This window comes from Pan paniscus, chromosome 2 (assembly GCF_029289425.2).
Source record: "Pan paniscus chromosome 2, NHGRI_mPanPan1-v2.0_pri, whole genome shotgun sequence".
NCBI lineage: Eukaryota > Metazoa > Chordata > Mammalia > Primates > Hominidae > Pan > Pan paniscus.
The window spans coordinates 48,378,038-48,405,164 of NC_085926.1; the positions used below are offsets into that span (position 1 = coordinate 48,378,038).

Consider the following 27,127-nt stretch of genomic DNA (forward strand, 5'->3'; position numbering starts at 1 on the left):
AGGCATAGCTGCCACCCTATCTCTTCTGTTCCATGGGGGGCTGGCCTTCTGCTAAGGCCGAGGGTGGTCTCAGTCAAGAGGAGTATCAACCCCCTGCCCTACAGACCCAACTAGCAACATGAGACCAGATAAGACAGTCTCCAAGCTCACCTCCAGGTACAAATCAGGAAGAACCATATAAGGCGGCCTTCATGGAGGCAGACAGTTTAGGAGCCGGCCCTAGGATGCCCTGATTTGGAAGGCAACACAGAAACCCTAAGTCCAGGAACAGGACCATGGAAAATGGCCCTCGAGACCCCCTCTGCCTAGAGTTGCCTGTAATTACGTCATCCTTTCCTAGTCCCTTTCAAGAGAAATAGAACATGAGTGGAGAAGTGAGAATACGCAAACTACAGATAAAGCAGGCCCCCTTGAAGAGACTGTAGACCCCTCTATCTCGGTCACCCGCCCTGCCCCAGATGGGGTTCTTCCTTCACGGAAGCTTTGACCCCACCAGACCCTGCCCAGGAGTCAAGGAGAGCCTCAGCCAGCCCTGCAGTCTGGGATATGATGGGGAACCATGAGACTCCCCAAGAGTATAGATACCACCTCCCCCTGGTACCTGCTGGGCATAGCTGCCGTCCTCCTAGTAGCCAGGGGCTAGGCCGGGCTCACACATCAGACTCAGTGCAGTGTGTTATCCTTTAATGAAAAGCTGGGTCAATGGAGTCACCACTCTCCCCAAGACCCCCCTGCAGCAGATAGCCCTCACCATGGCTACCTATGAGGCAGGGCAGCCCTGTGGCAGCCAGCCCTGCTGAGGGGTCAGTTTGTAGTGGCCTAGGAGAGGCGTTCAACTCTTAGACCTAGGATGTGGCAGCAGCAACAAGGCCAGAGGCAGCTCAACTGAGGTCAGGGATGGTGGAGGAGGCAGACAGGAAGCGTGGGGCTCTCCTCCTTCCTCTCCGAATCCCAGTGTGGCCAAGGCCAGTGTTCAGGAACAGTACAGTCTCCCCAGGGGCCTGGAGGCTCTTCCAGCCACTCTCTGGAAGCCCTTAGTCCCCAACTCCCTGCAGACCGGTGTCACAGGGTCGCTGGACTCGGGGAGCAGGCTGGGTACTACCCCATGAGCCTTGAGGCCCCGGGTCTAGGAGGTGGATCCAGCAGGGCCGAGGCCAGAGCCACCAGGAGACTGGGAGTCACCTTCCACTAACTCTGCTTGTCAGTCACTACAGGCACCTAAGAAGGTGGCCTCCCCTCCGAGTTTCCAGGGCTGCCCAGGCCAGGCTGAAGCAACAGCAGGCCGTGGCTCCTGGGTCCCTATAGATCTGTGACCTTGTTTTCCACAGCAGCTGCAATCTGCTGGAGCCGATAGCCCAGCTGCATCTTCTGGGCCGTGCCATCCTCCTCCAGGGCAGTGATGATCTGAAACAGAGACCGATGCCATCAGGGGAGACTTCTTTGGCCAACGTGTTTGCTGCAAAATTCAACAGTCCTCCTAAGACGCTGTGGCATGAGTGGGATAGGAGGCCAAGAAACCCAGCCGGTCACTTCATGTACTTTCTGGGACCTCAGGGCCTCGCTGGCGGGAGGGGTAATAACATCAAAGTCACCGCGGGGTTCCAGGATGAATAAGGTAGGAAATGAAGGACCTGACTCAGTAGCGAGCTCCTCAGAAGCCCTGCTGCAGCCATCCTGGCTAACCCACCCGCCAGCCAACAGCATTTCCCAAGTTCCTGTCTGCCCGGTGCCAGACAAGGGGCAGAGACCCAAGAATGACCAGACACATGGTGGGAAAACAGACACTGATCAAACACAAACCACGAATTTGGGGCTGCCACCAAGGGAACCGGTAGGAACCGGAGGGCAGCAGCACTTGGGAAAACAGCTACTGCCCACTATGTCTCCACAAGGGGACATGCCTGCATCACACCCTGCCTCCCCCAAGCCCCGTGCCATGGCCCACACCATGCCCAGGAAGGCTGTGGGCCATGAGACAGGTTCCTCATCTCTGAGCAGCAATAGCCATGTCACTGGTGCCACACAAACATCTAAGTGGACAATTCCACCAGGCATCCAGCAGGTTGACTGGCAGGTGCTCAGCTCTTCAGGCACAGCCCAGGGATCCTCCAAAAAGCTTCACCAGCTCCAGTGTACCCTCACACCCCTGGCCCTGTGCCTGGACTCTCCTCTTCGCAGCTCATGCAGCCAAGCCAGGCCTGCACTTGCATGTTGGCCGTGCCCAACATGCTGCCAACTCAGCAAATGCACACCATCTCCAGGCTCTGGTAGACCCCTTGGCCCCCACAACCACCAGCACTGTGCCTCGCCGTCCTGCTGGGGAGCTGGAATGGGGAGCAGTGGGACAGGTGAGAGCACAGCCAATGCCAGGAAGCCCGCTTGGAAAACACTTCCCAAGCCACCGAGGGGCCCGGCCCCCCACTACTCTGTCCCTGGGGAAGACCAAAGCCCCCAACATGAGTCACAGGGTCAGAGCCCCTTAAGTCTCCTGGGAGGCCTTGGGTCAGCCTCCCAGTCGGGGTCCAGGGCCTGCCCACCTGGTCATAGTACTTGTTGATGTACTTGTAGAGTTCATGCAGGGCCACTCGCGCCCCGAGGTCTCCGGAGTAGTTCTAGGGAAGAGGCCAAATGAAAGGTGAGAGAGACGAGGGGTGCAGAGAGCCACAGGAGGCAGCCCAGGACCCCAGGGAAGGGCTGGGGGAGAAGGGGACCTGAGAGGTAGAGAATGGGATGGGCACTACAGTGGGAAGCAGAGTCCCCTCCATGGCCCAGGGACCCCAGGCCAGGTGTGCCAGATGGGGACAGAACAGGGTAGACCAAGGGGGCCTCCTTGGTAGGAAGACAGCCCAGGTCTACCTGCTTCAGCAAGGTCTGGGGTTTCCACTGAAGCCCTGCCTCTCTCACCCCCTTGAGGTTCTAGCCCAGACCCTCTGCCACCCAGATGACTCCAGAGCCAAGTGGCACAGATGCCACTTGCAGGCTGACAGCCCAGCATGATTCTGCTCTGGCCTAACTCAAGTATTTCCTGAGGTCACTCTCAGGCCCCTCCATGGGGACATCTCTGAGCCTCAACTTCCTCACCTGGACGATGGAGTTGGTGTCACCTAGCTTGTGGAGTTCTTGTGAGGATCAAATAAGACAATCAAAGCACCCCATGAAGGGCTTCACACACAACACCCCAAAATTATATCTGCTATTAGTGTTGTGGTTGTCATCATCAACATTTCAGAAACATTGTTCATAAACTCCCTGGAGTTACATTTTAGGGCTGTTTCAGGAATGGGAGAGGTGAAGGGGACACCTGTGCCACCAAGGGAAGCACAGCAGTGGGAAGACGCATGCAGGCAGACCCAGGCAGGCCTGGGGCTGAATCCCAGCTACCTTGCAAGAGCCTGGCTGAATCAGGGTACATGGCAGCTGCCAGGACAAGACCCCTGCTTGCTCTGTGATGAGATGGTGGGAGCCCTGGTCTTTCAGTGGCAGTTGGAACATTCTGCATTTATGTTTCCTGCCCCAACCAGCTCACAGGGCTGCTGAGGTTCCCAAGGGCTTCCCTGCAAAGGGGCAGTGTGAAGGGGGCAGGACCGTTGTGGCAGGAGGCCTATGCCCAACCCAAGAAGCAGAGGGAGGCCTTACCCAGGACAGTTCAGCCAGGACAGAGTTCATCTCTTGGTCGCTGGCTGGGACAGTCTGTCTGATGTCTGCATAGTACCTGCCAGAGAGCCAGGGCACAGCAGCTGCTGGGTAAACAAGCCCACTCCCCTGCTCCCAACCAGAGCCCACCCCCCAAGCCTCAGCTGCACACGCCCTCCAACCTCTACCCACCGTGCCCTCCAGTACCTTTCCACCATCCGCTTGTACCGGGGAATGTCCCGTGCATACAGAAGTTTGTTGATCGGGGAGTCCTGGACATAGCAGGAGGACAGCAAAAGAGGAAGGAAGGAAGGATGAGGGTCCCTGTTCGAGTGATCAAGTGTCCTGGGTTTCCCAGTACTGCTTCAGTTTTGAAAAGGAAAAGTCTCACATCCCAGGAAGCCCCTGAGTCCCGGAAAACCAGGACAGGTGGTCACCCTCGCCTACTTCCTTCTGCAGGAGCCTCTGCTGCTCCCTCCCTTCCACCAATGTCCAGTCTCTGATGTCATCGGAAATCATTTCTCAGCTCCACATGCCACCATCTAGATCCAGCAAGAGCCCGGTACGTAGGGCAGGACGCATGCTGTTCACTCCCAGGGTCATCATTTTAAAAATGAGCAAACAGACCCAGAACATTACCTAAGCGGCCACAGACCACCTCTCTCCCCAGTGGCTGAGCTAGGATTTGAAGCAGGTCTGTCCAGTCAGTTTCCACCACTTTAACACACCTAGACACAGCGTCTACAACTGAACTGGGTTCAAGTCCCAGCAGCCATGGGCTCTGGGCAGCATACTTCTATTCTCAGGACCTCTCCTCATCCTAGAGCTGCTGGGAAGGTGAGAATATCTCGAGGTGGCACTGTCCCCCGTGAGCAGGGATCCAAGGCCAGCTCCTCTGTCAACCTGAGTCAGGATTCGCGCCTTCTCGACAACTCCCCATGGGGGAACCCTTGGCATTCTTTGTTCGGACTACTCCTGAGCTACCCAGGAACCATTTGCTGTTCTGCTGGGAAGGGAAGGTACTGGAAGGATCTGGCAAAAATCCCAGCCACCACATAGGGTCTACCCTGGAGGTGGCCCTGCGGGTCCTGGTGTGGCCCTTTGATTCTTAGCTCATTATAGGCATGATGACAGCATGTGGAACAAAAATGGCTCCCAAAAGACAGTGCTACAATTTTGGACAGAACTTTCCGTTTTTGTTTTTGTTTTCAGACAGGGTCTCGCTCTGTTACCCAGGCTGAAGTGCAGTGAACAGAGTAGTCATGGCTCACTGCAGCTTCAACCTCCCAGGCTCAAGCCATCCTCCCACCTCAGCCTCCCTAGTAGCTGGGACCACAGGCACACACCACCACTCCTGGCTAATTTTTCTATTTTTTGTAGAGACAGGGTTTTGCCATGTTGCCCAGGCTGGTCTCAAACTCCTGAGCAACTCAGGCGATCTGCCCACCTCAGCCTCCCAAAGTGCTGGGATTCTAGGTGTGAGCCACCGTGCCAAGCTAATTTTGATTTTTCCCAGAGGTGTAGGGATGTATCTCTCAAGAAGTCCCAAGCCAACTGAGACCTGGGGGTCTAGGCTAAGCAGAGCCCCACTCATGGACCTGCAGAGTCACACGAGGGCCCTGCCCGCTGGGTGCTTGAGCAGACACCTTGGGGATCTCATATGTCAGGGGACTCCCGGCTTTGACTGCTATGACAACAGACTCCCAACCTCTGTGCTCCCGGACGGCTCCGACCACTCAGTCTCCTGTGCTTCCCAGCTCCCCTCCTCACACATCCCTCAAACCGTGACACCCCATGAACTCTCTTCCCTACTTCCCTACTGGCAGGCAGACTCCTCCACCACCCTAAGGAATCAAACCCAATCAGCAGCCCAGAGCTGCTCTGGGATTGAACAATCCATGTCTCTATCTGGAAACCCCACAAACACCAGACTCACCTTCTCCAAGTCTAAGCTTACCACAGCCAGAGGCCCAGGGATCATGTGTGACTCCCCTCCTTATTCCTCATCCCCCACATCCAACCTTCAGCTTTTGCCTGCCCTGCACCCTCCCACCCAGCTTGAACCCAGCCACTGCTTGTCAGGACAGCACAGCGCCCTCTTGGGACTCCCTCACTCAGCTCATCCATGCATAGCAGCCACAATGTTCCACCAAACTCTCAGGTCTGGTCACATAACTTCCCTGTTCCCAGACCTTCTGTGGCTCCCACTGCCCCAGGAGTGAGTCCTGACCAACTGGCCCTGGCCTACTGCCACACCTGGCCAGCATTCTATGCCCCAGCCACACCAGGCTGTACTTGCTGCACACAACTTCACCTGTGAATTGGCACACAGTGTCCCCTCCTCTTGCTCATCCCTTAAAACCGAGGTGGCCCCGGGATGAAGCCTTGGCTTGGGAGGTCAGAGGTCCCCCCTAAGCCCTCCTTGAAGTTCTCAGAAAAGCCTGGAATCTGAGTGCACACACAGCACTGTCCACCCTCACCCATCCCCCTCCGTGTCCATCCCAGACTCGCTCACCCGGCCCAGCTTGTGGTCGGCCAGGGTGCAGGCGTCCATGAAGGTCTGTGCAATGACAAGGAGCACCGCATCCATGTTATCAGATGTTTGCACGTCGAACACAAACTGCGGGTTTTTTATTATATTGATCCAGAACCTCAGAGGCAAGCTGCGGGTGGGGCAGGCATGGCCGATGAATGTGCTGGGGAGGCAGAAGAGAAGACCCCCCACACACACCTGGAGCCCACCCAGCTCCACCCCACCTGTTGGTCTTCCAGATGTGGATGGTGTCCTGGTCGGAGATGCCATGCTGCTGGGCCTGCTCATCCAGCAAGTCAAAGAAGTACTTCACAGCGAGCGGCACGGGGCGGCTGGTGCTGAGAATCACCTGGAACAGGTCATCCACGAACTTCTGCAGGGTGCCCTGTGGGAAGGAAGAAGCAGAGAGGTGTGGTCAGCAAAGGGCCCTCAGCAGCAGCCCAGCCTCAGACACCCCCCGGCACTGTGCCTGCACGAGCCCCACACCACCCCCAAATCCCACAAGTGGCCATGCTCCCTCTCAGCCCAGGCCCCACCACCTTGGCAGGCCCCACCCCACCTTCATGGACAGCAGGCGGGTCAGGTAGATCTCAGGGATGGCCTTGGCGCGCTCACGCTCCCCGCCCCGAAGGCTGCCCCTCCGAGGCCTGGGCGGCTCCGGCTCATCACTTGGCTTCACCAGGTGCCAGGGCCGGATGCCCCCCTCATCTACATCCTCCAGCATTGGGGTACCTGTGCCAAGAGCCCACAGCTGTCACCCCTCCCCAGGTGCCACCTCCCCAGGCCCCCTGTTTCTTGCCAGCTCTCCCAGGGGTGGGGGCACCTGGTTGAGGGATTTCCTGGGCCGAAAGGAAATAGGCACAAGCCTGCCCTGAGGCCCAGAGGACCTTCCCCATGACTCCGGGCTGGGCACAGCAGGGGCAGAGGACCGTGATGGGAGCGGTACTCACGCTCTCCAGGGACATAATCCTGGTTTTCCCGGAGCACATGCTTGGTGAGGCAGGGGACGAGGGCCACAGTTGCTCCATCTGGGACCTGCTGAGCACAGCTGGTGATCCCTCCACCAGTCCCACCCCACCATGCCCTCCTCCAGCTCCCACCCCTCCTACCTTGTAATGCTGCAGTGTGTTCAGGCGCCTCCACAGACCGTGGACCTCAGAAGTGACATCCTCGTCAGAAAGAATGAGGTGCCCGGCCACCCCAGACCGCCACTCTGCAAGGGCAAGGCAGAACTGGGTGCAGGGCTGGAAGATACCCTTCCCATAGTGGAGCCCATCTCCTCCTCCACAGGGACACCAGCCCCTCCATCATGGGGCAGCCTTATTCAACCTCTCCAAAGACCAAGAGCAGGTACCCCCTCCCCAGATGAGAGGCTGTCCAAGAAAGATGTTCCAAAGCCAGCTTCTGCCCGCCTCCCAGCATCCTCCCCACCCTGAGTGATGAGTTGTCCCTGCAGAGCTGGTCCGGGGCCAGCCCAGGCCCAACAGTGGCTCAGGTCCCCAGGGGCTCTCCACGCCCTCACCAACATCAAGGGTGCGAGGGTCTGGCCGCTGGGTGAGAGGCACTCCTTTATAAAGCTGGTCCAGCATCTTCTCCTTTGCCTGGGAGATGGTGTCACAGTCTAGGACCTTCACAGGCACGCCCTGGGCCTCTCCTGCCCCAGGCCCCACAGCCAATAATGCATTCAAGGTCTGTGCAGGACACACAGGAGCCATCAGGGTTCATGTGCACTCAGGATGACCGAGACACAGGCCAAGGGCAGGGACAACTCATGAGGAACTGCTGCCTCCAATCCCCACGCACCACACAATCCCTAATTCTTGTCTCTTCACCTGCCTGCCTTCCCCAGGGACAGCAGCTTCCTCCCCATTGTGACCCCAGCACCTAGCGCAGTGCACTTGTAAACGACTATGGGGTAAATGGCAGAAAAAAATGAGTGAGCACAAGTCCCTCATCACTCAGATCCCCAGGTTCCTGGCTGAATGGGTCAGGCTGACAGAGTTTTGGGAAGCCTGCATTCCCACCATCGGGAGCAAATATTCCCACCTATCCGACAGGGGAGGGGTTCAGCAGGCCTGAATGGGGGTTTCCCACAGGAACTCTCGTGCGTAACTAAGGGGAAAGCAAACCCAGAGAGAAGTGCCTGCCAGAGTGAGGCTGGCTTGGTGGGCAAGGCCGCATTCCTGGTAGGAGGGCCAGGCAGACAGGGTCAGGCCCTGACACAGCTCAAGCCCATGGTCTAAGGTAGGGCTGGCTTCTCCCAAACCCTGGTTGTGGCTACCCTAGTTCCATCCCTAGCCTGGGGCACATAGAGGCCTTCTCATCAAAGTCTGCCCTAAACTGCTATCCTGCTAAGCTAGTCTGATGGGCTCTCTCCAGGAGCCAGCCAGAGGTCAACCCAGCTCTACATCCAGGTACCACATCAGAAGCTGGTGTCCAGACCCCACACACCCACACACTCTCCACCCTCGCCCTCACCGCACTCAGACTGCAGGCCACACACTTGCACACCCTCACCAGGGGACGGTACTCCACATCCTCTCTGAGCAGGCGGTTGTCGTTCAAGGTGTATTTGGCCTTGCCTGTCACACTGTCCACTGGCCCCTTATCCACTTGGTGCTTAATCCCTCGAAAGAGCATGTACAGAGGCTCCCCTACGGAGTCCTAGGAGAGCACAGGCAGTTAGGGCCCCCCAGCAGGTGGCAGAGGTGTATGGGACATGACGCACACTGGGGAAGGGGACAGGACATGGGCTTAAGGGGACTGAGGACAGGCTGAGCAGGAGTCTCTGCTCTGGCACAAGTGTCCGAGCTGCATGGTGGCTGAGGGCTTAGCAGTTTGGAGGGCCTGACCCTCCCTGGACAGGAGCCCTGTCCACCTCTGCCCCCTCACCCTCACGAAGGTATACAGACAGATGGACATCCAGTTGGTGAGCAGCTTCTCCACCACAGTCTCTGTCCTGAGATGATGGGAAAGGGGAGTGCCAGGGTCAGCAGGTGGGGCTGCGGGCCTCTCTATCCTGCAGACCCCCCAGCCCGAGGCCCCACCCCAGCTCCAGCTGTCCAGGGCCCACCCAGCCCCAACAGCCACACAGACCTGCGCAGCATCAGCTTGGGGTTCTTGGCCACATACTGGGCAACCAGGTCACTGAGCAGAGTGCGGAGGATGTCAGTGAAATACTCAAGCTTCCCATGCAGTGCCACGGTGAGCAGAGATGCCACGTAGGCACGGTCCCGAGCTGAAAAGGTGCGCTGGCTCTCCAGCGTGTGGATGAACTGCAGCCAAAGAGAAGGGATGGGAAAAGGGGTTTAGGGGGACAGAGGGGCGGGCTCAGAAACCATGCCCTGGAGAAGGGGCAGGGCCAGGGGCAGGCCAGGAAGATGCAGGTGGGGGTACCTTGGTGAGGAAGAGCTTGCTGTTGAGCAGGTTAGAGAGCTGCCCCAGCCCTTGCTCCACAGTGGGCCGTCTGCTCTCAGGCACACCCAGGTCCCGGTGCAAGGGCGACTCGCGGTGCCCAGGGAAGAAGATCCTCTCCGCATACACCTTGTAGTCGAGGAAGGGGATGCCGCTGCCCAGGAGGTCACTGGTGAGATCGGTCATCTCAGTCATGAGGTCTGTTAAGCAGAAGAGGCCAGGTTAAGCACCTGTTAAGCACCAATCCCGTGTGATGGGAGTGGGTTTGGGCAGAGCTCTGGAGGGCGGGGCCCGTTCTCCCAGCCACACCTGTGAATTCCTTCTTGCAGCGGTCCCGCACACTGCTCTCCAGATTCTCCAGCTGGATCTGAACCTTCTTATAGTCCCTCAGGGCCTGCTTGCTCTTCCTCCTGCTCAGCCCCAGGGTCAGGAGAGGATGGCCGGATGAGTCCTACTCGCCCAGGCCTGCCTGACGATCCCCAGGCACACCCTGGCCTCATCCAGCACAGTCCAATGCAGCCATGCCAGCCAAGCTCAAGCCTAGCCCAGTACGATTCAGCCTGTCCCGTCCCAAGCAAGTCACACACACCCATGCCCCGTCTAGCCCAGCACAGTTTAGCCTAGAGATCAGCCAACCACAACCAGGCCAAATCCATCCCACAACCTATTTTTATAAATAAAGATTTGTTAGAACACAGCCACTTTCATGTGTTTCCATGTCGTCCCTGGCTGCCTTTGTACCACAGTGGCAAAGCTGAGTTGTTGAACAGAGACCACTTGGCCTGCAAAGCGTGAAATATTTACTCTCTGGCCATTTACAGAGAATGTTTCCTGACTCCTGGCCCGGTCTGTCCCTTCCCAGTCCAGCCAGATCCCACGACCTGCCCCAGCCCAGCCACATCTGGCTGCACCCACCTGTACATGAGGACAATGATGATGACACCCAGAGCCAGAAGAGAGGTGCCCACCCCCAAGCCCACCTGGGCTGCCACAGGAAAAGCCCCAGGGCTCTCGCCGTCATACTGCACGTAACCCAGGGAGAAGCGCAAGTTCCCCATCTGCACCTGTGTCAGGAGCCACCTGTGAGCAAGGGTTTGGCCCAGGTCAATGCCCAGCCCGGCCAGGGACCTGCCCACTGACCGTGAACTCAGGCAAAGAGTCAGGTGCCTCTCGGAGGGCATGGTGCCGTGGCAGGGGCTGCTCCACGGGGGGCTCGCAGTACAGGTGGTGCCGCGTCAGCGTCTTCACCACACAGGGGCCATCCCCTATCATAGCCACCACCTCCTCCTTGGACATTGCAAGGTCCAGGTTCTCCCCCTGGAACAGAAGGTCACCGATCAGTCACTCAGGACCCTTCCCTCAGATCCTGTCCTCCCCAAATGTGGGAAGGACCCTGACACCCAGCCCCAGCAGCAAAGCTGACAGCCTCTCAGCACCCTTCCCGAGTGCAGGCCAGTCACACGGTGTCCTCCAAGCTGCTCCTCATCACCCTTTGCTGCCCTTTCCTATCTTTCTTCTCCAGAACGAAAAATCTGGAGAACATAAAGCTGCCTCCCAAATCCTGCCCAGCTACCTAACAAAGCCGGAGCCCCCAATCTGTGTCTGATGACTCACCAGGGGGGTGATGATGCTGTATCAACCTGTGGTCTGCCTGCATGCCCATCTGCTGCCCACTGTGTATGTCCAAGACACATGCCTAGCGCATGTCCATGTGAGCCAGGCTGCCAACGGGGGTCAGCCCGATGGCCTATGTGGACCACACCACCCAGCTACTGCACAGGCCGAACATACAAATGCAGTCATTCCAGAGCCTGCCATGGAGTGCATCAGGACCCGGGCCACCAGCCAAGCAGTCAAGCTCGTGCCAGATGCTAGGCTAGGCACCCCCCACCAGCCCCCTCTGCCCCCACCACAGCAAGGATGAGGAGCCATGTCCATCCACCGGCCTTTGCTCTACTGTCTCGGCCTCTCCGCCACACACAGCAGTGCTGTCCAGCCAAGGGGAAGGGTCTCGGGGCCCTGCCAGGTCCAAGTAGGAGCTGTACCTCCACGGAGAACACACTCCTAGGCTTGTGCCGGAATGGCATGGTGGGGTCCTCAGGGTTGAGTGGCTGCAGGGTGGGGTCGGCCTCATAGGAGAAAGGTGTGGGGTTCAGTGTTGCAAAGTCAAAGACCAGGTTGTCAAGGATAAATTCCACCCGGACCCAGGGGTCCTCAGGCAGGCCTGGGAGGGCAGGTGTGCGGCACGTGATGAGCTGGGAGGAGTTGACATGGCACGGCTCCTCAAACTGGAAGGAAGACAGGCAGGTTGACGAGGGGCCAAGCAAAGATGGGAAGAGCCTCCTCTGGCACCTGCTCTGGCTGTCCCCAGGGTGTGGTATGGGGCAAGGGGAGAGTGTGGGGGTACCCAAGGGTGTCCTACTTGCTGGCTACTGCAGGAGGGTCCAAGGGAACATGCCGTCTCCGGGACCACGCGGCGCCTCCGTCCAAGCCCCTGGCTGGGCTGCAGCATTCTCGAGACCACGGTCACCCGGATTCTTGGCGTCTGTACCACGTCCAGATTCTGGCCACGGACCCATATCTCACGTCCTCCACTGAAACAGACCATGAGCTTACGTAACATAAGATGGCTTATGTTACCTGGACCTAAAGCACAGCCCAGTCCCGGCTAGGTCAGCTCAGCCCCAGCCCCAAACCACACGACCCCTTGCCCCTACTAGCAGCATGGGATTCTCAGTGCCCCAACATAAAGCCCTACAAACCCCTACATAGTGGAGCTGCAAAGACCTCCCTGCCACCTGCCATGCAGCCACACCCCTGGCCCAACACCTGAGGAAGCTCTTGGTGGGGCCAGCAGAGGTGATGTTGGGGTCCAAGGTATACTTGAACTGTCCATGTTGAAGCCTCCGCTCCGTGGCCCCAAACCACACAGCCACAGGGAGCGTGGCAGGCGTGGGGCGTGGGCTGGTCTCACACCGCAGTTGTTCTGACTGCTGCTCCGGCAGCCTGGGAGGGGAGGTGGGAATGAATGCAGGGGCGCAGGCAGGGAAAACTTGGACCACTCAGGCCCCAACTGGCTTCCCTCAAGCGCTGACTGCAGTCTCCACCAGGTGTCCCTGGAGGTGCACTCCCACCACAGCTGGCTAGGGAGGGTCTGGCCACTCTCTGAAGGAGCAGACTGGCCCTCTTCCCCTTTCTGCTCTCCCCAGGATCTCAGACCCCTCCATCTTTCCCCTGGAGCAGATGGATTTTTGCAGGATGAGGAAGTGGCCCTCACAAGTGACAAGGCTGGTCTCCAACCACCACTCGGATGTCCTCCAGCCGCCCAGTCAGGAGCTTGGAGCCATTCAGGGTGAGACGGGTGCCCCCAGCTCTGGGGCCGCGGGCCGGGAAGATGGAATGGACCTTCGGATCCTGTGGGACAGACAGGGAGAGAGATGAGCATCAGACCAGACACATGGAGGCAGGGACAGCCTGAGAGACAGGCTGGCCCAGGACTGGGAGCCCCACCAAGGAATAACCAGATGGGTTGAGAGGAGCCACCAGAGAGGGTGGCCCGCTGGCAGCTGGGGGTGGCTCAGCAGTCAGGTACCTGGTAGGCAAAGTCGTGCTCTGAGACACCACGTCCTCTTCCCGGCACCTCCACCGCTGTGGCGCCGGCCACCTCCTCCCCACTGGCCCCGGTGATGCACACGAGGCTGTAGGCACAGGGCAGGCTAGGGGGTGCCAGGCTGCATCGAGGGCCCCTCAAGCTTACCTGGCAGCCCCTCTCCCTGCCCCACTGTCAGGTGGTCTTCCCCTTCCCATGCTCCACAAGATTGACAGAGACCCTCTCTCACTTTGGAGGGAATTCTTTATGACACATCAGAAGGCCTTGGTATCTGAGAATTAATATTTGTGGCTTCAATCATTTAAGTTCAACCCCAGGGGCCCCCAATAAGGAAGAATTTATCTGTGGCATAAATTTACAAAGGGGCCCTGTCAGCCTGGTTGTGGGGCGAGCTGCTGAGCAAGTGAGTGGGCACAGCTAGCCGCCCACGTCCTCCGCCACGTCACATGCACAGTACCCACTCAAAGCATGGTAGAAACTTGATTTATTCAGGAAAAAGAGTCCCTGAAAGCCTCTAGTCAGACAGGGAAATACAGGTGAAGGGAAAGTGAACCATCTAAGAAAATGCTGGTTCTTAGCCAAAAAATAGAAGCTTGGGCAAATTAAACTTCCAGAGTGTTAAGCCTGCAGTGGCTCAACTCAGTGACATTGTCACAGTTGTTGCAAACACTAGGAAGACACAAGTGACATGTGAGCCACCCAGGGGAGGCTCCAGACAGAATATATGCTAATTGCTTCATAAATCACAGCAGTCTTATGGTCTGGAACACTAACAGTCTAGATAGTCACCGTAAGTTCTCGGTCATAACACATTCAGCGGACACTCCGTGCTCCAGGAGAGTGGTTCCTTGTTTCAAATACAGATTTGGGGGCCCCACCGTGGGCCTCCTGAATCCAGATGTTTGTGTTGGTTTGGGACAGGATCTGCAGGTTACCCTGATATTCAGCCACGTTTGGGCCCTGCTGCTATGGACATCTCCTTAGGAATGTCCTGCGTGTGTACCTTTGGGGCCTGCAATCGCTGGCCAGGTTACCATAACCCAGGAGCCCCAGGAAGGCAGCAGGGGTCCCTAGAAACGACAGTGGAGCCTGGCCCTCGGCCAGTGTGCCTTTCTGAGGTGTGCCTTCCAAGTCTACCTTCCTGAAGAGCCTGGCAGCCCAGGACAATGCCTGGGGAAGAGTGAGCTGGTAAGAAGGCCAGCCCCTGAGCTTATCTGTCTGATCTGAGGGTCCTGCTGCCACAGCTATTAATATATCCACAGTCCCTCAGAAGACCAGGTGAGCAGAGCAGGAAGCAGAGCCACGAGTCAGTTCTGGGCAGTGACGGGCCCAGGAAGGATTCCCCAGCAGCCCAGGCCAGGAACCTACAGGTGTGGTGGGTGCTCAGGGTCTTCAGTGGCAACGCTGGCACTCGGGCATTGTGGCCAGAATCAAGGAACAGGGAGAGAGGGGGGCAGATGAGCGGTGGGTGGGAGGCCCCAAGCAGCAACGCCAACCGCGGAGGCCCCAGGCTGCGCCGTGCTCCTGCTAGGTGCAGCCAGCTTACCTGCTGGAGACCTCGTACTCCTGGGCATCCACAGCACAGGGCACTCCAGCCACTGTGACCATGCCCAGCACATCCTGCACATGCTGGCCCAGGTTGGAGCCCCTGATGGTGACACGGGTGCCTCCGTCTACAGGCCCAGTCAGTGGCTCCACCTGTTCCAGGACAAGGACTGCTCACCTCTACTCAACTGGAAAGGCAGCCCCAACCTCCCACCTTTGGGCCCCCACACCCTCCCTCTAAGGGCAGCACTGAGGAAGGGATGGCCAGCCTTTCAACAAACCGAGTGGATGAGGGGCGCTGGGCACTGGGTGGCCACAGCCTCAGCCTCACCACAGGCCTCCCGGGTCACACAACGTGGACGCTCCCCCTCACACCACACACAGCCATACTGGGGCATGGCAGTTTGGCAGCGGCTGCAGTCTCCATGTCCCACGGAACAGTCATACAGTACCACTGGGGGTGGCAGAGACACACGTGAGAGGCAGGCCTGGGAGAGCCCTGCTACCACCGCCAGCCCAGCAGCCCGCAGGTGGCTCACCATGCAGCCCCTCAGCACTGTCCACACGCAGACGGCCGGCCCGACGCAGAAACAGCCCCACACGGAGCTCCGGCTGCAGAGCCTCATAGCTGAGCTGGAGAAATGGGAGTGGGTTCAGAGTCAAGCACTGGGGAAAGTGTCAGGCCTGGGGAGGGGTTAGTCAGAGAAAGGACTAAAACGACCAGTTAGGAGCATAGGGTCAGAGGGACCCCATGGGGCCACAAGTTGGAGGGCAGAGCCAGAAATGGAGTATGGGGACCCCATGGGGTCTCAAGTCAGAGGTCAGAGCTGGGATGCAAGGACTCCACGGGGCGCATGGTCAGAGGTCAGAAATGGGTGTGGAGACTCCCTCAGGGCGACACGGTCAGAGCGTGGCTCTGGAAAGTGTGGTGCAGCCAGCTACAGTTGGCAGCCAGCCTGTGGCCAGTGCAGTGCACCCGTGCCCACCCAGGCGCTCATGGTGTGCACCTGGTGCTGCTGGCAGGTGACATGGCACTGGGTATCTGGAGGTGGCTCACACTCGACCCGGGCCTCAACCACCACCTCGAGGCCCTCCAGCTCCATCACACACTCATTGTCTCCTGGGCCATCCTGAGGGCAGAGAACACAGCTGTTGGGCAGCTTCAGGAGCTGGGCCCAGGGAGTCCTGCAGGTCACCCAACAGATCCCCCAGCACAGCCTCTGGGTTGGAGTTGAGCCCTCGGACTCTGCCCTCCTCCTGCTCCCCAGGGCTTGTGCAGAGTTTCTCAACAGCTAAGGAGGCTGCAAGGACAGCGGCAGGCAGGACACACTGACCTGGAAAAGGTGCAGGTTCCTGCCTAGCAGCCGGATTTCCCGCTCCACATGGACCGGCATCAACGTGGAACCCTGAACGCTCTCCACACAGGGGCAGGAGCTTGCCCCCAAGGTCGCCTCTTCCTGCAGGCACCAAGGGCAAGGCAGTCTATGGAGCCCACCCTGCCCAGCTCAGCCCTCTGCCTTGCCAGATTCCAGAGGCAAGGCCGGTGTGGGGCTGCAGACTCCACCCTGCCCCTCACCCCCTCCCAGTGCAGAATCACAAGGCAAGCTAGGGGTAGCATCTTCCCCACATCCCCTCCCCTGAGGCCTCCTTCCTGGGCTGGGCCTCACCAGCTCCCAGAGCCCGGGGGTGTCATACTGGTAGTCGAGGCTGGACGGGAGGATGAGGGGGGCGGGAGGGCCCTCAAGCTCTGCTGAGTCTCCATCACCTGAGAGGAGGGTGGAAGTGGAGAAGGCGGGTGCGTCACCCCCCGTCCACTCGTCCGCCTCGGGCAGCTCGCCGCCTTCTCTCGTGAGCCAGTCCAGGGCGGGCTTCACGGAGCCCATGGCCCCTGGGAAAGTGGTGGCAGGAACAGTGGCAGAGGGCAGGTCCAGGGGCACTGTGGGATGAAGAGCCTCGGGGCCAGGGTCTGCAGGGGGCACTGCTGCTACCTCTGAGGGTGACAGCGGGGAGGCCAAGAGGTCCTCAGGTGTGGCTGAGGGTCTGAAGTCAGTGGGGGCAGGGACAGCGGTTCCAGGTCCATTTTGGGGGCTGGGAGGGGAGGGCTCCTCATGGAGAGGCGACCCTGTGGAGCCAGGGGAAGATATGGGGCCAGAACCTGCCCATGGCCCCCAGGGGCTGAGCAGGGAAGGACTAGCCCCAGGTGAGATGTCCGAAGCTGTGGCTGTGGAGGGAGCCCCAGGCTCCACGGGAAGGGTGTCAGGAGCAGGGGTGGCCAGGGCTTTGGGGGCTGTGGGTGGGGAGGGGCTGGGTCCACCTCTTGCAGGAGGGTCTGGGGAGACAAGCGGGCTCTGAAGGGGGAGGCAGAGGAAGACAGGAAGGGCCACTCAGCAGGCAGGCGCGGGACAGGAGGCAGGCAGGCACAGTGTATGTTAAGAGGAAAGGAGACCAAGGAAAAGAGAAATAAAAACAGCCCATTAATTCTCCACTGGAGAAAACTGCGGGGGAAGGCTCCAGGGGTGTCTGTGCCGAGGTGGGGCATGAAGGCCAGACATCCCCTGCCTCTCAGCTACAAATGCCCTCTCCCAAAACAGGCGGGATGTATCGGCGGCTGTTCTCCAGGGAGTCCGTCACATACAGCGGCTCTGGTGCTCAGGACAGAGCCTCACATAGGCAGACAGACCCCGGGCCATGAGAAAAACTCTCACACTGGGACCCCCAACCCCCCCGGTATGGCCCAGCCCAAAGTCACACTCACCTGATGGCTTGCAACCATGGGCCCAGCATCACACGAGGCCTTGTGGGTGCACAGGTGCTGCCAGACACACCAGTTACACCCCCAGCGGCTGCTCACACAGGCCTGGCACCTGCACAGAGCACAGCCATGGGGCAGGGGTCGCCACAGGGAAGCCCAGGCCTGGGGACAGGGCGAGGAACTCACTGCGCAGATGGGCAGAGTTCAGTGACCGCCACACAGTCATAGAAAGAGAGGGAAGTTTTGGCGATCACAACGGCGCCAAATCTGAGCTCCACGCTCACGGATACATAGTCTGCAAAGGGGGAGAGAGGGCCAGGGTTAAGCAGCAAGGAGGTGCACTCAGACCCAGAGCCGATATCCTGAGCCCTTGAATGGGGAAGAGGACCCGGGATGAGGGAACACAGTCCAAGGGCACAGAATGGAGGCTTCAGGTGGTTGGGGAGTGGGAGGACCCAGAGAAAGGCATCCATTCATGGCTCTTTGCCTGGATTCACACTTTAACCCCACCGCATCCCCTGAAGCAGGGGCTGGCCCCCACCAGGCTGGCCCATTCTCTCACCCACCGGCTCCTCTCGGCAGCACTGGGGCCTCACTAGGGTCTGGGGAGGGGCACATCACACCAGAACCAGTCAGCAGGGCAGGACTCTGATGTTCCCCAAAGTGGCAGGAATATGACTCCCCTGGCCACAGGGGTGGCAGGTCTGGCACTGATAGGAAAACCTGCCAAGAGAGCCAGGGACACACTGTTGGGGCTAATGGGCAGCAGACCAGGGCTCACATTTATGGGGTACCCAATGTGGGCAGGCACCAGCAATCAACAGCCCTCAGGCCTCCCCAAACACCCTCTGGCCTGAGTTAGAAATAGATGGGGAAACTGAGCTCCTAAAAGAAGTGACTTGTGTGAGGCCATGTGGTATCTGGCATGTCCGACACCAGGATCCAAGATCTCTACCCAGACCTTGATGCCCAGAGCCCTCCCCACCAGGGCCCTGCCTATCTGATCATTCACCTCCCTCGTCTCCTCTCGGCTGATGTTGGCAGGACTCATGGCTGCCACTTGCAGACAGCCCAGCTCAGGCTGGAAGCTCCATAGCCACTGCTCTGGGCCCTGGCCCCTCGAGCACTCAGAACGGCGACTGCACCTGGGCGAGATGACCAGTGTCTATCTGTGACCCTCATGGGCCACTGGGAGTTCATAGGGTAGGGACTCCTACAATCTGGAGGACCTGGGCAGGGCCCTAGAGTGGGCATGATACAGGCTCCTGTGTCTGCCCTGGCAGGGCACTGATGCCCAGTGCAGAGGATGGGGGTGAGGAATTGGGGTGTCTGGGGATCAGGGGTTGAGAGTCAAGGTCTAAGGGTCAGGAATTCTGGACAGGACAATTATGCAGGAGCATTGTGGGCTTGAGGCTGGGGCTGGGATGGGGTCAGAAATCTGACCTGCCAAGGAGCACGCACCACCCACAGTATGGGTCCCTGTGAGCAAGGCAAGATGCACAGTCCAGGTGCTGAGCACAGGAAGCCACAGGAACCTTCAGAAGCTGTGACAGCAAAGAGGACCTGAGGCCAGCAATCCAAACACCAGTGGCTCACCCACAAGTGGGTCCCTGGCCCCACCCAGAGGCCCCTCCCAGCAGCCATGCCCTGGCGTGTGCCTGGCACTCACTGTGCTCTGGGTCATGACATACAGGTGCTCAAAGGTCCCATCAAAGGTGAGGTCTCTGCTCACTGCAGACCCCTGCTGGATGCTCTGTGTGGAGTATGGGTGGCCATCGCTCCCTGGGCCCAAGTAGACCTGGGATCAGAGACCACAGGGTCTGGGACCCAAGTCCATGGCCAGAGGCCCAAAGCCCTCCCCTCCTCCACCCAATCGAAGTAATTTACAAATAGAATTTCCTCCTGGGCAGTCACAGGTCATACCAACCGGCCTAGCGGGGATGGAGGAAAGTCACAGGTAAACACCACCCAGTCCTGGGGAGAGGAGCTCAGGTCATCTCTCCTGGCCCAGGGGTCACAGGGATAGCTTAAACCAGGCTGGGTCCCTAGCAATCTGTTCCCTCCAGACTCTGGGGCAGGGGCCAGTACTTCCTGTGGGCTCACCCTGTGCAGCTGCCCTTGACTATCACCCAGGAAAGCGATGGTGTGTCCATCTTCCATGGTGACTGCCACAGCTGTTAGCTGAATCCCTGGCCACTCCAGAATTGGTGTGGCTTCCAGCGGGACCCGGCTGGCCATGGGGCTGGGCGTGTGGTCTGAGCCACAGGGATAAGCATCCAGGGTGTCCTATAGGCAGCAAGAAGCATCAGGAAGGCCCTCCCTGGATAACCTCCTCGGCCGCATCGTCCCTGGACAACCTCATTCCCTCCCCCAGCCGCTCTGGTAGCTCTCCCAATACAACTGTGTTTTCTCTGCTGGCCCTCCTGGGACAACCTCATCCCCGCCCCCAGTCTCTCTTCCCTTTTTTATCCATCCTGAGGCTACAGCTCATCAATCCCGACCTCACCTTCCTCTCCTGCTCAAGAGCCAAAGGTCTCATTCCATTCTAGGTCCCTGTCCCTACCCAAGAACCCCCAAACACCCTCCCAATCCACCGACACAAGTGCCACCCCTCCAGCATCCTGGTCCAAGCCCATCCAGACACTGCTGCCACCCGCATGCCAGGTTTGTGGTAAGGTACAGTTCCACTGCCCAGGCAACATAGGAAGCACTTAATATTTGCTGATCTGATCATCCTCGTGCTACCACCAGCTGCCCTCGGACTCTCTGGGCAGCTCCTTGGCTGCAAATGCTTGGCCAGTGGCCTCAGAGAGGCGGAAAAGTGGGGCAATACAGGAACTCACCACTGGCAGCTGTGCACAGTCAGAATTGACATCATACTCGATGTAGGCCACCTCGGTCCCATCCTCAGCACGACCCTCCCGGGTGTAGCAGGCATCTCGCGTGCGATTAGCAAGCCGGTCCACCTCATCCAGGGGGAAGGCACAGAGGGCAGAGGCTCCAGATGCCCCAGCAGCCGCCGATGGGGGCCGGCCCACAGTGGGGGGTGCAGCCGAGGAGAAAGCTGCAAAGAGCACCTCCCCATGCGCCACCTCCCTGGACGTGGCCACAGCTGCAGCCTGCATCAGCCCGTAGCGGCTACCTTCGCAGGCCAGAGGCAACTCCACATAGGAGTAGTAGTGCTGGTCCCGGAGGCACACTCGAGATACATAGGCACGAAAAGCTCTAGACTGAGCCTGCAGGTCCCGCCGCAGGAACAGGAAGTAGGCGCTGGCCCCACGTGCAAAGGCACTCACGAAGTGGTGGCTGTACTCGGAGAGGCGGCCCACTGCCAGCTTGGCTGTCTCCTCATAGGAGAAGGCAGCTTGGGGGTCGGGCGGCCACAGGGCCCGGGTTGTGATGGGTGGAATGCCACCCCCCACACCCCTGCTGGTGTATCCTCGCCCCACAAACAGGAGGGGCTCTCCTGCCAAGCCCTGGGCTACCAGCCCCACCGTGCTGACCGCAGGATCATTGGCAGCCACATATTGTGTGTCCCCAGGCCGCTCTGGCCGCAGCAGCAGCTGCTCGAGCTGCCCCAGGCGCCGCTGTTCACAGACCCCCTGGTGCACGCTCCCGCATACCACCAGGGCCCCTGGGCTCACCAGGAGCAGCTGGTTCGGGTTGTTGGTAGGCTGGGCCTGGGGGCACTCATCAGGCATCACAGGTGGCAGGCAGTCCCTGCTGTCTAGCACAGGGCCGGTGGACACTGTGGCCTCCAGCTGCAGCCCAGGGCTCAGCTGGAACAGGAAGTTGGTAGCCCCCAGGTAGAGGGTGCCTGAGGTGGGGTCCCTTGCCAGGTGCTGCAGATACGTGCCATTGGGAGTGAAAGCAGTTGGTGGAAGGGGCTGGAGGGTGAGGACCCACCCGGCCCAGAGAGCCTGGAGAAGAGCTGGGCCCAGAGCAGGCATGGTCACCTGGCAGGAAGAGAGGTCGAGAGAGTGGGGCTCACGTGGCCGCCAGAGCACCCTGGGGCCACTGGTAAGGGATAGGACTGTGGCATTGCCAAGATGCTCCTCCTAACCTAGGGGGTGAGCAGAGGAGGACCAGGCTTCTTAGATAGGCACTATGTCCAAGATGACCCCAGGACCACACACTAGAACGAGGTCAGAAATAGGAGACACTTCCTAGACAACACTGCCCATTCTCTGCAGGCACGATTCTCTCAGGAGACCTGCACCCCACTCACCATCCCCCCAGATCAGAGGGTGAGGGGCTGAGAGGCCATGCCCAGGAAGCAGGGTCTGGATGGGGCAGAAGAGCAGGTGATGGGAAGGAGGGGCCCAGACCCCAAGAAAGGAGAGGCTCTACATGGATGAGGGTTTCCCGGGCAGAAGGAGGAAGGAGAGGGAGGTCTCCTGAACCAGCAGAATGTTAGAATCAAGACAAGAGTTGGGTGCAGGGCCTTTCAGGCCAGGAATCCAGAAGGGTAATAACCACAGAACCAACAGGCCTGAGAGACGGGAAGAGGCTCCAGCTCGGAGGGGTGGGGCCTGAAGGGCTGCCCCCCACCTCCGAGAGCCCTCAGAATAGGTAGGAGTCATGCTGCTCCTAGATATCTAGTGTGAGGTCAGGCTCACCTGGCAGGGCCGGCTGGATCAGGAGACAACAGCATGACCCGTGTGGGAGTCACCTAGCAGGGGGGAAAGCCGAGTGTGAAGCCGGGGCCTGGGCTGCAGGCACGTGGAAGCCCTGGGCTCCGCACCGGGGAGGCAGCACAGAAGCACCCCCTCCCCACCGCCCAGCCTGCTGGTGGAGCTGGGCCCAGCCTGGCCCCTGGCCACCAAACACATTCCACAGAGGACGCCTCCTCAGAGCCCACACGAGGAGGGGGAGGGCAGCAGAGCCAGGCACCCGAGGGGCCTGGGAAAGGTCAGCTAGGAAGGAGCCCCGTGGCTGGCAGGGCCCAGCCAGGCCCCCAGCACGGCCTTCTCCCTGTGAGGTCCCTCTCTCTGCTCAAACTCCACCCTGTAAAGGCACCCAGGTACACACCCTCTACACAGCCAGGGGCTGTCCCAGCCCAAAGGGCCACCAGCGCTTCAGCAGACAGGCAGTCGCACAGCAAGATACATACACACCACCCACCCTGTATGTATATGCCTACAACACACACACACACACACACACACACAGATGCAGATGCCATCTATACACACAGCACAGTGACACACACAGACACAGCCACCCATGTTCAAACACCACATGAAGACACATCCATATAGAGACAACTCCCCCACATAGAAACACACACACTGCAGGCACATATGTCACACTCACCCGAGACATTCAGACCACCACTCACATTTAGACATACACACGCACACTCATGCACACTCCCCTCATTTGAGAGTACTTAGTTGGAGCCCTACGTACTAGAGAGCTGTAGAAGCTAGGCCATCTCTTGCTATTTCCTCTCCTGCAGTTCAGAATAGTGCCAGGGCCCAAGATGTGGGGTAAGTGGCGTGTGTCCTGGAGGAAGGTGCCATGCCTGGCTGTTCCCAGGCCCATCCCCAGGACCTCCCCAGAGTTTGGGTGCCTGCTTTCCACACAGACCCCTTCTTGGGCCCCAGCTGAGGCTCCTGAGTCCCTGAACCAAGAAACTATGGCAATACCACCTTCCCCGGTGGTCTCTAGCCAGGAGCACCAAGGTTGGTGAAGTGCTGGGACAGACAATGCATCTCAGACTGGGAGACACTTCCCCTACTTGCCTGTGCCCAGGCCACGTTGCCCAGCCCCTCCCATCACCCAGCTGCCAAGCTGTCTGTGCAAAATATCCCAAGCGCTTGCTTCTCCCAGGTCGGCTCATCCTAGCAGATGAGGCCTGAGCAGGGTACTCCTGAGGCTGCCCTGAAGTGAACAGGGCTGGGCACAAGGCTCAGGGGAGGGTCCAGCAGCCTGGTGGAAGCCGGGACACTGTGGCCACAGCCCGGTGGGAGCAGGGGGGCCGTGGTCACAGCCTGGCTGGGCACTGCTCCCGAAATAGCTTGGGGGTTTCCATTTTTAGTGTGCAGAAAACAGGGCAGCTCTATGGGAGCAGGAACAAGGCTGCCTCTGTTAGCCACCCAAGGGGGTGGGGGGAAGAGGGCAGCAGGGAAAGTCTCGAACCCGGCCAGGATCCCAGGACTGTGGCAAGACCAGGCTGCCCAAGAGCCCCCCACCTAGTTTCCAAGGGATGAGGAAAGAAAGTTTCTTCCCATGGGAAGACAGAGTCCACCTGAGGATGGGCAGAGGCCACCTCTTGCAAGGGGCTACTGTTCAATTCTCCTGCCACCGCATGCCAGGGATGGGCCTTGGGCACAGGGTCCCATAGTTAGACCAATACTCACTCCTACATGCTTACAAATATTTGCTCAGAGCCTACTGCGTGCCAAAGTTCTCCAGCCCTCAAGGGGCAGTAACAAAACCACTCCCCATATGTGAAATCAAAACTGCATTGATGCATGACAGAGCCTTGGGAGATGAAAAAATGGTTAAAAAAAAACAAAACAAAAAAACACTGGATGAGGAGACAACAGGAAGAAATGGGCGGGATCAGAACAGCTCCTGGCCAGGCCACTGAGGAGGTCGGCCGCTGACCCACTCCAGGGAAAGTGGTCAGGCTTCTGCCAGCAGTCTCCCTGTGAATCAGGACCTAGCACCCCTTGCCCCTCCACACATACCATGGGTGTCGGAAGGAGGACAGAAAGAAGAGCAGTGACTTTTTCTCCTCCATTTCAGGCACATGGATTTCACTTAATCTCTGCCACAGGCCACTGAGCAGCTCCCAGCCCCTCCAATCTAGCCTCCCAACTCCCAACTTCTCAGGACTTTCCTTGAGCAGAATTGAGTACACCCCTCCCCCAAGAGCCTCTGGGGCACCCCAGAGCGGGAGGGATAAAGGCCTACCCCTCCAGTCCACACCTCTCCCACCCGATCCATGCCAGTGCTCCCCCACACATGCCCTTCGTTCCTGCCAGCCTGAACTGCAGGCTGCTTGGCTCCTCCAGCCGCTGCACAGGCTCTTGCCGCTGCCTGGAATGCCCACTCCCTCGCTATCCCATTAACTCCTACACCAACCATCTTCTCCCTGGGGAGCCTCCCCTGTCCTCCCAGGCTCCTGAGGAGGCCGCTGCATGCGGTGGACAGAATGGACACACCTAGCCACCACCCTGACAGGCACGGCCGCTCTGCCTCAGGCTTTCCGAGCCTCAGATTTCCTAGTTGTACAATGGGAGGCAGGATTGCTCTGACCAGTAAACATGAAACAGTGTGTGCCTGGCATTAGTGATGCCAACCAGGGTCACCTTTCTCCCTGTTCCACCCTCCTACTCTGGACTTGAAGCTCCTTGAAGGCAGGGAGTATGGCTTCTGATTCAGAGGCCCCAGCAACTTACACAGACTTCAGCACAGACCAGATGCTCCCTGTATGGTGAACGAACCCCCATTTCACACCCAAGAAAACCCAACAAGTAGGGGAGATAGGGGGCCCACAATCCCTCCAAGCCACTTGGTCTCTCAAAGGGAACACATTGGCCCCACTTTTATTAATGACCAGGCCAGGGCAGACTGAAAAGGCTGATCTAGAACCAGACCTCACATCCCCAACTTACACAGCCAGGATCTCCTGCCCATTCCCAATATCTGAGGCCCTGCTCAGGCTCACAGCCAAAGCCTAACTCTGCCTGTGCCCAGTGCTCCCCCACACATGCCCTGGAGTCTCTTCTGGGCCCACCCTACTCTGAACCTTTTCAGGGGGCGCAAGACTGCCCAACTTCTGTCTGTAGAGCAAGCACCTCCCGGACCCCCGTGGAGCTGTCCTCGACAACAAAAGGGGCTCACAAACCCCGCCATTCCGCACCTGCAGAGGGGCCATAGGACAGCCCACATTTGCCTTGCCTGCCAGTTAGTGGGAAACCGGCCTTCCCGTTTCACCCTCCTGCTCAGCTCCCAGGGTTCACTACAGAGGTGAGTTATTCATTGACAGTGCAGTGGTGCCCGCTGCCCGCCCTGTTTTCTGTGTGTTGAGGAGGGGTGGGGAGATCCACCATTTACCAGGCACCTGCGATGACCCAAGGCGCTCATCGATCACCCACTTAATATGTCTGTGTGTGGAGAGGAGGGTACCCCCCACCCGCCCGGGGGTCAGGAGGCTCGAGGTCCGCCTTTGTCAGTCCCACCGGGAGCAGCCAGAAAGGGCTGTTACTACTGAGGGGAAGCCCCGACCTCCCCACTCGGCTCGTCCTTGACCTTCCCCAACCCCCAGACCCCGAGGCGAGGACCCCATCAGTGGCCCTGGGAGGGCGGGGAAGGGGCCGGCCGGTCCCCGGCGGCGACGGCGAGGAGGGGGCGCGGAGGAGCAGCTCCACCTCCTCAGTCTCCCAATCGCGTTCCAGGCGGAGTCGCCAGAGTTTCCCTTCGCGCGGAGAAGTGTGGTCCCAACTCTCAAAACCAAAGCCGCCCACCACTCACCCAGGCCGCCCCTGCCCGGCGGGATCGGGGCCCCGGCCCGTTCCACCTCGGGAGCCCCGTTCCTCGCCGCCCTGGCCCCGAGCCCCGCACTCACCACCCGGCCGGGCCCCGCGGGATGTGCGCGCCGAGGTGGGCGCCGGCCGCTCCGGGCTCGGGCTCCGCGCGCAGCGGCCTCTCCCCGGGTCTGGCGGAGCCGCAGCTGTTACCCGGAGACCGAGGGGCGGAAAACTGCGCCCGCTGCCCGCCCCTCCCGCGCGGCGCTGCCACCGCCGGGAACAAAGGAGACAAAGCCGCGTCGGCCGGGCTCGGCTCCGCTCCTTCCCCCTCGCCTGCTGGGCTGCCCTCCCCCCGCCCGCCGCCCGGGCCAGGCCGGAAGCAGCCCGGAGAGCCGGGCGCGCGGCCCCGAACCGCCCGGGACCCCGCATTCCAGCCCCGCGGACTCCGCATCGGCCGAGGGCTGGGGACCCGACCCCTCCCGCACCGGGGAGGGCGGGGGCGGGCTGCACCGCGGCGGTCGCCATGGCAACGCGGGTCGCCCGGAGGGGTGAGGAGTGAACCCCGGGAGCCAGAGCCGCCCCGCCCCGTCGGCCTCACCTGCTCGCCTCCTTGGAACCGGAACTGGGAACTTTCCTGGTTGCCAGGAGCCGAGGCGGGGGGTCGCGCTCCGCACCCGCAGGTGCTGGTGGAACAGCGTCCCGGCCTCTTCCCGCCCGTCCAGAGCCGGGTAGCACCCGGGTCCCTCACCAGCCCGACCCGTTCTCCTGCCAGCGCCCGGCCTCGCCCCGCGCCCGGAGCTCCCTTTCCCTTCCTTACCCGGCTCCGGTGGTTATCCTCCCCAACTTTCTTTACCTGAACTCCAAGGCGCCTTGTTTCTCCCCTGCGCACCTGGCCCTGCCCACCGCCCCTGCTCCCAGTACTCCCCAACAGCCAATCCCTCCTTCCGGCCCCCACCTCTGGCTGTTTGAGAAGAGCATGGGCTTTGGACCTGGGCTTGCGCCATCAACTAAACCATGTAACCTGACACCAACCCCCCCAGCCTATTTGCTCACCAGTAAGTGGGGGTGATCCCACCTCTAGCGGGGCTGTGAAGGCAGGGAACCTGGGCTGCAGAGGCGCACAAGCAAGGGCTCACTTCCTTCCTTTCTTCCCAGCC

At 59.7% G+C, this 27,127-nt stretch overlaps 1 protein-coding gene across 7 annotated transcripts; it reads right to left on the reverse strand.

Moving 5' to 3' along the window:
• Positions 1 to 667: 667 nt before the first annotated feature.
• On the reverse strand, positions 668 to 26,902 carry PLXNB1 (plexin B1). 7 transcript variants are annotated; one of them, XM_003818407.7, is made up of 38 exons: positions 26,824 to 26,902; positions 22,107 to 22,159; positions 20,331 to 21,443; positions 19,591 to 19,773; positions 19,157 to 19,285; positions 18,931 to 19,031; positions 18,500 to 18,632; positions 18,054 to 18,210; positions 17,674 to 17,782; positions 17,491 to 17,599; positions 16,403 to 17,083; positions 16,070 to 16,192; positions 15,743 to 15,865; positions 15,275 to 15,368; positions 15,017 to 15,189; positions 14,737 to 14,888; positions 13,173 to 13,278; positions 12,858 to 12,994; positions 12,410 to 12,586; positions 12,003 to 12,174; positions 11,626 to 11,868; positions 10,721 to 10,897; positions 10,496 to 10,644; positions 9,890 to 9,990; positions 9,563 to 9,780; positions 9,263 to 9,441; positions 9,059 to 9,125; positions 8,684 to 8,830; positions 7,689 to 7,857; positions 7,276 to 7,379; positions 7,117 to 7,201; positions 6,726 to 6,898; positions 6,391 to 6,551; positions 6,149 to 6,296; positions 3,841 to 3,905; positions 3,637 to 3,712; positions 2,538 to 2,612; positions 668 to 1,404 (listed from the first exon to the last, which is right to left on the reverse strand). In XM_003818407.7, the coding sequence occupies exons 3-38, from the start codon at positions 21,435 to 21,437 to the stop codon at positions 1,300 to 1,302; spliced, it is 6,408 nt and encodes a 2,135-aa protein (XP_003818455.2). In that variant the 5' UTR covers positions 21,438 to 21,443; positions 22,107 to 22,159; positions 26,824 to 26,902; the 3' UTR covers positions 668 to 1,299. The 7 variants fall into 7 exon arrangements, with proteins under 7 accessions (XP_003818455.2, XP_054965847.1, XP_003818456.2 ...); XM_055109872.2 differs by lacking the exon at positions 26,824 to 26,902 and adding an exon at positions 26,069 to 26,318 and having other exon boundaries at positions 7,689 to 7,767; XM_003818408.5 differs by lacking the exon at positions 26,824 to 26,902 and adding an exon at positions 26,069 to 26,318.
• Between the last annotated feature and the right edge of the window lie 225 nt (positions 26,903 to 27,127).